Raw genomic sequence first — 11,082 nt, 5'->3', positions numbered from 1 at the left:
CCATGCTCACTGGGATGCTGGGAAATGTAGTTTCTGCCACCTTCCACAGTGCAGCCTGCTACAGTCTCTGACCACTGTGTGGCTGGCGACAAGAACAGGCTCCTGAAACCTCTGAAGATTTCAAACCATAGATCCGCTGGGACGAACTCTTGGCAACAACAGGAATGAAAATTCTGTCCTCCGGGACTCCTCCAAGAGGGCCTTTCCCACTGACGCGCTCGTCCCCGAGCGGAGCCGCTGAGTGTTGCTATTGGCTATTCAAGATGCCAATCCTCAAGGATAGCTTACCATTGGTTTCAGGGCGGGAGCTCCACGACTAGAGGGAAGGAGAAGGGATCAGGAGCGGGAGCTAAGGGGAGGGAGAGGCCGGTTCGGGTCTGGCCGCCACCGCTGCTCACCTGAGGTGTCCGCGGGCTGCGACTCTGTCCTCGGTTCCTGGGTACCGTCTGCGAGGCCCGCCGAGCCAGCGTGGGAGGGCCGCAGGCGGCAGGCGCCGCATCATGTCAGCCAAGGACGAGCGGGCCAGGGATATCCTGAGAGGCTTCAAACTGTATCCGCCCGGGAGCAGGGGCGGGGCTGGGAGGACTTGGGAGGAGGCCCTAGCCCCGAGGAGCCAGGCTTTGGCAGGGGCGCCAGGTGGGCACCCGGGAAGAAGGGTTGCGTGAGGGGTCAGGAAAGGAACGGCGTGCCCGGCCCCCGGGAGGGACTGCGAACGGAAGGCGGGCACAGGGGCACCCTGAGGGAGGAAGGGGACGTTGATGGTGCCTTGGGAAAATGAAGCAGAGGACCCCCGGGACCTGGCAGCGAGAGGTGTCCCCATTAGAAACAGGTGTCCTAAAGGCCAGTCGGTGCCTGGAGACCAGGAGGGTGCTGCGGTCCGCATGCAGAGGCCGAGGGGGGTGCGGCGAGCTGGCCTCTTAGCCTACCTAGGAGCATCTTTGGCGGGAAGCCCATCTGGTAGCAAGGGAAAGTGACTGCAAGCAAGTGACCTTGTGTGTGTGTGATGACTGCACATGCTCTTGGGTACCCCATCTCCCTCCACCAGACACACACACCCGTCTCGTTTCCACAACTTCTCTTGCTCACTTGTGGCTTCTTCTAGGGCTTGGAGTAGTAGAGAGGTGGGGAAAGAGAAAGCCAAGCTCTACCCCACCGTAACACTTTCTTGGCCTTTGGAGCATTGGATGGTCAGTTTCTGCACGACCTCTCAAGTTCTCTTTCCAGCAAGATGAGGAACATGAGGTGTGTGAGATGCCTTGAGGTACTTTGGTTTTGAACTAACTGCTGGCAAAACTATCTTTGTTCCTTGGCATTGCTTTGGTGACTGCTTTATTATGGTGGAGCTGTTCACGGTAGCTTTATTGTGTTGAGGACACTGTACGATATAAGAAGTCACTGCTTTGATGGACTTGGTGTTGAATGCCTGTTATCCCAGTACTTGGGAGATGGAAATAGGAGGATCAGGAATTCAGGTCATCCTCAGCTTTATAGAGAGTTCGAGTTCGAGTTCGAGGCCAGCCTCTGTCTCCTAAGTGCTGGAAGTGCTAGGGCTCAGGGTGTGTACCTCTGACTAGAAGCTGTGTGTTTTGATGGAATATTTGTCACCATAAAGTCCAATTTTCTATTCTGCTGACTATATTCTGCTTACATCCCTGCTGTGTGGTATGGAACATTCATAAGTTCCTCTTTCAGTACAATGTAACCATTTCTTACTAAGCTCCTACCTGCCACCGCCGCCCCCTCCCCCCCACCCTCCACCCCCACCCCCACCCCCCCACCCCCGCCGGAGGTTTAGGCTTTCCTAAACCTGTTCTCAGAGCAACCTCTTACATCGTCACAGGACCCGTTTTTTGTCTTCCAATATTTAATTGCTTTGCCACCGTTAGGAACCAAGGTGAAAGTAAATTCTAGAACATATAGCAAGACATCATAAATCAGGATTGTAATCTCAGCACTTGGTGACTGGAGCAGGAACTTGTCATGTGTTTAAGACCAGTCTAGGCCCTGATTCAAAAAAAAAAAAAAAAGAGCCAAAAAAAAAAAAACCCCACACACCACAGTGTGCAAAAGGATGGAGGAATAGACTGGAAGTATAAATGAGGTCTTGGATTTCCGTAGCACCAGAGAGAAAACAACAACACAGGAAGTTTGGGATGTAAACGTGAAAAGTCAGCCTGGCCGTGGTGGCACACGCCTTTAATCCCAGCACTTGGGAGGCAGAGACAGGTGGAACTCTGTGAGGCCAGCCTGTTTTCTACAGAGCAAGTTCCAAGACAGCCAGAGCTGTTACACAGAGAAACCCTGTCTCAAAAACAAGACAAAACAAAAAACAAAAGTGAAAACTAATCTACCAGGGTTTTGTTGGTTTGGTTTTTGAGGGTGAGTGCATTGAGAAGTAAAGGATTAGCTCCCACATCTGAGGGGGTGGTGGTGGGCAGAGACTGGAAGATGAGTTGCCCCTGGTGTGCTTTTTAAAAAGAGAAGGCTGCATCTCCTTTCATAATGCCATTCATGGTAAACTCTGTCTTTAGATAGTGTCTTTAGATAGTGTCTAAAGTGTTAGTAACCGACTCCTTTGCAGCTCCCTGTACTTTCCTGTTTGTCTTTATAATGAAAACTCTAAGCAGATAAAGATGTCTGAAGTGTTAGAAAAGCTATAGCATGGCCTTTATTTTTCCCTTAAATAATTTATACGGTTAGTGTGTATGCTGTAGACAGTGAACCATAGGCTGCAGGGAAATAAATTCCAGAAGTAACAGCTTTGTCCAGTTATAATTAGCTCTACTAAAAACAAACGTTTAGAATAAATGAGTACAACAGAAAAATCTTACACCTTGTCACCTTTATTCTTGACATGAACCTGTTGAGAAAAAGGCTAAAGGGAAAATATAGAAAAGATTATAAAACTGGGCATGGTGATGCACACCTTTAATCCCAGCACTTAGGAGGCAGAGGCAGGTGGATCTCAAGTGAGTCTGAGGCCAGCCTTGTCTACAAATTGACTTCCAGGTCAGCCAGGGATACACAGAGAAACCCTGTCTCAAAAAAAAAAAAACAGAGACGGGGAGAGAGGGGAGGAAGGAGTGAATCGGTCACTTAAGTAATGGTGTTAGGGCTTCAGGAAACAGGCTTTCAGGCAAAGCTTAGCCTGAGCTGATTAAATTATAAGGCACAAGGGAAGCAGCCACATAAAGTTAGCATGGGAGGGAGGGATGCTTAACCTCTGTTGACATCTGAAAATAAAGAGAAGGAAAATGGAGCTGGAGATACAGCCCAGCAGTTAAGAACTTAGGGATGTTAATTGCTCCTGCAGAGGACCTGGGTTTGATTCCCAACACCTACATCAGGCAGTTGGCAACCTCCTGTAACTGAATGCCAGGAATCTGACGCCTTGCCTCCTGAGGCACCAGCACACATGTGGCACACATAAACTCATAAGTCGTTAAGAAAGAAAAAAAACAGGAACTGTATGGTTTACCTTTTTTTTTTTAAGTTAAGTTTATGATAGAAACATCTTGATCACTCGCCACCTTTTGTTGGATTTTTTTCTGAACTCTTTTAGATTGTTTCTTTTTAAAAAAAAAAGTGCTCTCTACTTTTCTTAATTACTTTTCTGTTGCTACGATGACACCATGACCAGGGGAACTTAGAGAAGAAGGCGTCTTGGGGCTCACAGGTTCAGAGGATTAGAAGCTATGACCATGGGAGGCCTAGCAGCAGCCTCCAGGCATGGTGCTGGAGCTTACATCTGATCCACAAACACTAGGCAGAGAGCGCTAACTAGGAATGTTGAGGGTTTTTGAAACCCCAAAGCCCACTCCCAGTGACACGCCTCCTCCAACAAGGCCACACCTGCTAATCCTCCCTAAACAGTTCCACACACTGGGAGTGAACCAAATGTTCAAATATATGAATTTGTGGAGGCCATTCCCATTCACAATACCATATTACTATTTTTTTAAAGGGCAGCATTATATTCTCCCACCAGTGACACTCAGTTTTGCACCTTGACTTGTTTTATTTTTGAAAATCTTATTTCATTTGAAAAGAGAATGATACCTTTAAAATTTTTGTATTCCCACATCCCTAGCTCTCTGGAGAAATAATATGTCATAGTGGTTAAGTACTAAACTAGCTAGGCTGAGGTGGCACAGACCTTTAGCCCCATTGCTTAGGAAGCGAGGCAGGCAGATCTAAGTTCAAGGCCAGCTTAGTTTACATGGTTTACATAGCAAATTCTAGGCGTTTTAGGGCTACATAGTGAGGCAATGTCTCAAAAAAGGGGGCCAGGGAACTATACTGAACTGAGGAGCTACAGCTTAGAAGTTTAGCTGGGGCAGTTTCTCTAAACCTCTGCCTCAGTCTTCATTTATATAATTTTTATGTGCCTTGGTGTTTTGCCTGCATGTATGTCTCTGTGTGTCAGATGTTGGCGTTACAGACAATTGTGAGCTGCCATGTGGGTGCTGGGAGTTGAACCCGGGTCCTCTGAAAGAGCTCTTAACCACTGAACCATCTCTCCAGCTCCTGCCTAGGTCTTCTTAGGTAGAAAATAAGACTAATAGCACTTGCACATCTATTATGACATGGAATGAATTGATAGCTAAAGCTTTGGAAAAGCATCTGGTACACAGTGAGCCTTATGTCTTGGTAGTGTTTATATTAGTGAAGTAACAAATTGCATGGTTTTCAGTTTTCTTCTCTGAACTACATATTTGTTACTGTTTACCCCATTTTACTATTGTTTTCTATTTACTATGTATATAATACATTCACGCCACCTTCTCTTTTCTCCCCATTCCCTCAAGTCTCCACTGTCATGTCTCTTTGTTTTAATTTTGGTTTTGCTTTGTAACTCACTGGGTTTAACCAAGGCTGCCTAGTGGGCATGCTTGAGTTACTCACGCACCAGTAATGCTACATTACTGAAGACAGTGTCTCTTCCCCAACAACCCCTTGCCCAGACCAGCCTTGAACTCACTCTGTTGCCCCAACAAGCCTTGAAGATCTTCCTTCTTCAGCCTCCCATGAAGCTGGGATTTCAGGCCTGTGCCACCACGCCTGCCCCTCTCCCCCCACCCCCACCTTGATTGAACAGAATTCTTTTTACGTTTTTTTTTTTTTAATGTATCTATAGCTTCCATTTGGCTTTTGCATTTTTGTCATATTTAAGATCTCCCTCATATGCTCTGGCTCAGCTCATATAAATACTTTACCTTTTAGTAAAGATTTCTGTGGTGAGGAGCAATTTTGAGTCTTTACCCAATTTTTGAGGCTGTACAGAAGCAGAGGGTGTTATTGTTGTAGGTGTTGTTGTTGTTGTTGTTGTTGTTAAGGTGCTGGCTATCTGTCTTATCCTGAGATTAATCAAATAGCCTGTTCTCTTAGTTTCAGTATTTAACCCTTTAATCCCCTGACATGTGTTTATCCTTACAGTGTGTGGTAGGAATAAGCTGTCTGGAAATCAGCTATCCCAGTAATATTTACTTAGACTACTCTTCCTCCATTGACTTGGAACAGTGTCTTTGTCATGTAACAAATTTCTGTAAGACATGTTTTACTTATAGGGTATTGTTTCATTGAAGTAAAACCAGTCACCGAGGTTCAATCTTTAGTACTGAAAGGAAATACTTTTAGTGGTATTTTCTTTTGCTGTTAAATTTTAATGCAGTATTTTAGTGTATTTAGTACAGCTTGCTAATGTGGCTAATGTTTATTGTTACTTGCTGTTATAAAACTTAGAGAATTGTTTTGAAATGTCTTTACTTAAATTCATCATTTCTATTCCATTCCATTCATAATTTCCAAAGATAAGTTCTATTGACTGCTTTCAGTGGTTCACATTTGTCACAGTGCTTTTTGTTTGAGACAGGGTCTCTTTGTTGTCTAGGCTAGTCTCAAGTTCCCAAACATAAGACATCTCTCCCTCTTAAGTGTTCCAGATGGCTGCAGCTAAGCCTTCTTCACCACAGTACTCTCGTACAGGTTTCTCATATAGCTGGCTATATTATTTTACCTATTTGATTTTTCCCATTGGTATAAATGTGTACCTTAATAAATTAATACAGGGGCAATGAGATGGCTTGGTGCTGCCAAGACAGAGTTAGGCATGCTGAGTGGAATATAATTTTATCGATTGTATTACTTAGGATTGTGCATGAGTATTCAAGTATGTAGGTTCAATGTGTGTGAATACAGGTAGAGGCCAGAGGTGAGTCTAAGAAGTAGTCCACCTTATTTTGAGACAAGGTCTGGAACTCAATGGTTGGCCTAGGTTAGGTGACCTGGAGCTACCTGTTGCTTTCTTCCTAGTACTGGGACTGCAAGCCTGTGCCACAAGCCTGTGCCACTATGCCTCGCTCTTTTGTATCATTCCAGGATCGAACTTGGTTCCTTACATGCTTGCCTGGCAAGCACTTTACCAATTGAGCTATCTCCCCATACCTAAGAATGTTTTTCTTCTTTACAATTATTTATATTTTATGTATATGTGTGAGTGCCTACATTGTATATATTTGTACTGTGTGCATACTGGGACCCTCAGAGGCCAGAAGAGGATGTCTATTCCCTAAGCCACTTGATGTTGGTGCTAGGAACCAAGCCTGCCTCCTCTGGAAGAGCAGCAGTGTCCTTAACTGCTGAACCATCTCTCTAGCCCTTATTCATATTTCATTCGAGGATTATTCTTTTCTATTATAGTTACATCCTCTGCATTGCTTTTAGTTTTTCCTCAGCTCTTAAATTTAGGGGAGAGAGTTCAGCCTGGGATAAGAAAAAAATTTTTAACAATTAGTCATCTGGAAGGTTAAAAAATATATTTTTTCCCAGAAAGTATTTAAATAGCAAATATTCTTTTTAAAATATTTTGTTTGTGCACACGTGTACATGACTGGGTGTATGTGTAAGTACTCCTACATGTAGGAGACTGTGGGGGTCAGAAAAGGGTGTCAGATCACCTGAAATTGTAGATACATGCAGCTGTGAGCTACCATATGGGTGCTGAGAATTGAACCCTGGTCCTTAAGAAGAGTAGTAAGCACTCTTAACCACTGAGTCATGTCTCCAGCCCCAAATTTGTATATCCTTTGTTTCACTTTTTTTTTTTCTATTTTCAACACAGCTTGTAGTCAAGAAATGGCTATTCACAAGAATACAGTTAGCAACTTTAATCATGATCATATTATGGGAAGTTGTTACTCAGTGCTAAAAAGCACAAGATTATGGGCCATTAGGTTTTATGCAAAGTTACTCACAAAATGTATCCCACAAGGAAGTAGTCTTCAAATGAGCAAATCAGAGCATCCTATTAATGGGAGAGAAGAAAGAATGCCTCACATGATCCTCTTAGGCCACAGCACAAATAAATGCATGTGTATTGGTAGTAATTTTTTTTTTCCAAAATAGGGTTTCTCTGTATAGCCTTGGCTGTTCTGGACTCACTTTGTAGACCAGACTACCACTGCCAGCTTGTACTGGTAGTACTTAGAAGACCACCTTGTGCATAGGCCCAGTTATTTCCACTTTACTCTGGAATCTTGTCTTTAAACATATATGAAAAGTATCAGATAAAAACTATATTGTAGGCAGTCGTGGTGTGGCACACCTTTAACCCCAGCACTCAGGAGGCAGAGGCAGGAGGATCTCTGAGTTCCAGGACAGCCTGGTCTACAAAGTGAGTTCCAGGACAGCTGGGGCTACGCAGAGAAAGAGAAATCCTGTCTCAGGGGAGAAAAAAAAAGTTCCTTTAAGTGTAGATTGAGATCAGTATAAGAATATCGCAGACTGTAACCTATTGCTTTGTTTTCTTGAGATAAGGTCTCACTACGCAGTCCTGGCTGTCTGGGAACTTGCTGCATAGACCAGGCTGAACTCAAATCCAGAGATCAGTGTACTCAGATTAAAAGCATGTGCTACCACACCTACCTTTTCTATAACCGTCTGATTTTGTTTTGTTTTGTTTTTTAATGTGGTCAGGGCTAGAGTGATGGCTCAACAGTCAAAAGCACTTACTGCTCTTGCAGAAGGCTTAGGTTCAGTTCCCAGCACCCACGTGATGGCTCACAGCCATCTAACTCCAGTTCCTGGGAGTAGCACACCTTCTTCTGACCTCTGCAGAACACATGTGTGCACATACATGCAAGTGAAGTAATTATACATATAAAATAAAAATAAATACATTTTTTAACATGATAGGTAGCTGAGTGATAATTCGGCTTGGGAAGCATAGTGCTTGTCAAGTCACTGCACACGGAAGGGTAAGGAGGAGGAATGGGAGCACTCTCATGGAACTAGAAGTGAGAATTAAGGGTAAGGAGGAGGAATGGGAGCACTCTCATGGAACTAGAAGTGAGAGGTAAGGGTAAGGAGGAGGAATGGGAGCACTCTCATGGAACTAGAAGTGAGAGGTAAGGGTAAGGAGGAGGAATGGGAGCACTCTCATGGAACTAGAAATGAGAGGTAAGGGTAAGGAGGAGGAATGGGAGCACTCTCATGGAACTAGAAGTGAGAGGTAAGCCTTAACTGCTCTTGAGCCATCTTCTACATGAAGAGTACGTGAGGAGGTCTCTCTGCAGCCACTCCCTGACTTCTCCTTCATTTGTTTACAACAGCTGTAAGTGGCATGGCATCTGCTAAAGCCAAGAAATGTAAAAAATACAAACAGGTCTAAACGTCCAGAGACTTCTAAACTGATTGTGGTGTGCCACAAGTTTGAGGCCAGCCTGGTCCACATAACAACGTTCCAGGATACCCAGTGACACATATCTAAGACTCTGCCTCAAACATAGCAAACAAAAGTGTGACCTCAATAAGCATATACAAGGGCCTGAGCTCGGATCCCCGGCATCTATATAAACGCAAAGGTGCAGCAGTGCATAGCTGTCAATCCTGCCCTGAGGAAGCAAAGACGGGACCATTCCCCGGGTTTACGGACCAGTCAGTCTGGCTAGTGAGCTCCAGAAAGTTCAGTAAGACGGTGTTTTTTTAAAAAAAAAAAAAAGAAAGAAAGAAAGAAAGAAAGAAAGAGAATTAGCTAGGCGAAGTGGCACACCCCCTCTGGCCCCAGCATTTCCGAGGCAGAGGCAGGTGGATTTCTGTGAGTTCAAGGACAGCCTGGTCTACATAGCAAATTCCAGTACAGCCAGGGCTACATGAGAAGGTCCTGCCTCAAAAAATAAGGTGAAATTATTAAGAAATATACTTAAAAATCAGCCTCTGACCTCCCCAAGACTCGTCTAAGGGAGATGGAGCGAACAGCAATTAGAATACAGTGTGACACGCGCACAACATTACCATAGTGCAGTAGAAATGCAGAAGAGCGGGTGCTGCTGGGGGCGGAAGTGGGAGGCTGCTGGGGGCGGAAGTGGGTGCTGCTGGGGGCGGAAGTGGGAGGCTGCGGTCGTCGTCTAAATAAAACCGTGAAGGATGAGTAGGTGTAAGGAGTTTAATCTTTTAGATACTGGGGAGTAACAGCAAAATGATGGCGTGGATAGTGCGGAGGAGCATTTCAGGAGTGAGTTGGAGTCCAGCAGGAGAGCATAAGGATCAAAAGTCCTTGGAGGCTGGAATGGAAATTCCACTGGGTGAATATCTGAGGCTATGCTGAGAGTCTATAACAATTTATACATCAGTAGTGATCTTCTTAAGAATAATACCTAAGGAAACAAGATTAACTATAATCTGCCAATATTAGAAAATGGATGATAGAGGAAATAAAGCCAGCAAAAATATATTATTCAAGAAATCTGGCAACAGAAAACAAAGTTTAGGAAGTAGCTTAAGTAAAGTTACCATGACTGGTAGGTGGGTGGGTGTGAGGTTCAGAGAGCGCTAGCCCAGCTTGCATGAGGCCAGGGATTCCCTCCCAGCACAGAAGAAATCAAGAAGATTCAGTTCAATAGTGAAGACCACTCTCTCAGCTGTCCAGGAGTTTGTGCATTTATTATCTGTGAGCACGACCGTGCTGGCTCCATTTGACTTGCAGGGACATAATGGAATTACGTCATCCGCTTTAAAGATCGTAGCTCTTCAAATGTATTGTGCTTGCGGTTGCTATATCAGTCGTTTATCTAACTTTGCTTTAAAGTGTAGAATTGCTTTTGCAGATTTATAAGTCTCATGTTTCAGGATGCCAAAAAGTCCAGAGACTGGAGGATTTTCTTTCACCCTGTCTTAGACCCCTGAAAGCTTCTGTTCATCAAGCTGGGAAGTAATTGGCTTTTATAGTGAAAAAAGACAAACCTCAGAATCATCTTCCACTTTCTATTTCTCTGTTTATTTGCAGGGTGAGATGAGGCTGGCCTAGACAGCATTCCCCTGCCTCAGCCTCCTAAGTGTTAATTACAACTGTGAGCCACCACACTCAGATTTCCTTTTATTTTTTTTTTAATGGCATTTTTGGAGACCAGGTTTCTCTGTGTATCCCTAGCTGTCCTGGAACTCACTCTGTAGACCAGGCTAGCCTTGAACTCAGAGAACCACCTGCCTCTGCTGGAATTAAAGGCATGCCCTACCACCACCTGGCTTCCTTTTATTTTTTTAAGGGTTATAATGTAAGGAAATTGATTCCCCTCTCAGTACTGTAGTTCTTTTCTTTTTTTTAAATTAGGTGAAGCTCAAGAATTCCTGAATATAGTTTTGGGGTTTTTTTGTTTGTTTGGTTGGTTGGTTGTTTTTGAGACAGGGTTTCTCTATGTTATCTTGGCTGTCCTGGACTCACTTGGTAGACCAGGCTGGCCTCAAACTCACAGCGATCCGCCTGCCTCTGCCTCCCAAGTGCTGGGATTAAAGGCGTGCGCCACCACACCCAGCTCCTGAATGTAGATTTTGAAATGCAAAAACCTAATTCTGTGCCTCCAAATAAGGTGAAAGAAATAATCTTTGGGGAGCATGCCCCAGAAAGGGGATCAATGTCATCTCTTCCATCAGCAGGTGCTAGGATGCATGCAAGGCAAAGCTAGTCTCCAAGAATCTTCCAGATGTGTCTCTCCTGGCTTGTCTGAGGCCAGTTTGAGATGCTTAGCTACAGGCCAGTAGAATAGTGGACTCTTGAAAATGGAAGGTTTGTTTCATTGTCTGACTTTG

At 44.4% G+C, this 11,082-nt stretch overlaps 1 protein-coding gene across 1 annotated transcript in view; it reads left to right on the top strand.

Annotated features, from left to right (window-relative positions):
• The first annotated feature begins 295 nt into the window (after positions 1 to 295).
• The window catches only part of PDE6D (phosphodiesterase 6D), a 43,963-nt gene continuing 33,176 nt past the window's right edge, over positions 296 to 11,082 (top strand). The window contains exon 1 of the mRNA XM_084779225.1: positions 296 to 550. Within this exon, the coding sequence (XP_084635351.1) occupies positions 501 to 550 (50 nt within the window). The 5' untranslated portion in view covers positions 296 to 500. The remainder of the gene's footprint in view (positions 551 to 11,082) is intronic.

This window comes from Acomys minous (genome assembly GCF_964271855.1).
Source record: "Acomys minous genome assembly, chromosome: 4".
NCBI lineage: Eukaryota > Metazoa > Chordata > Mammalia > Rodentia > Muridae > Acomys > Acomys minous.
Note: the sequence above shows the minus strand (reverse complement) of the source record. Positions and strands in the feature narration are given on the sequence as shown.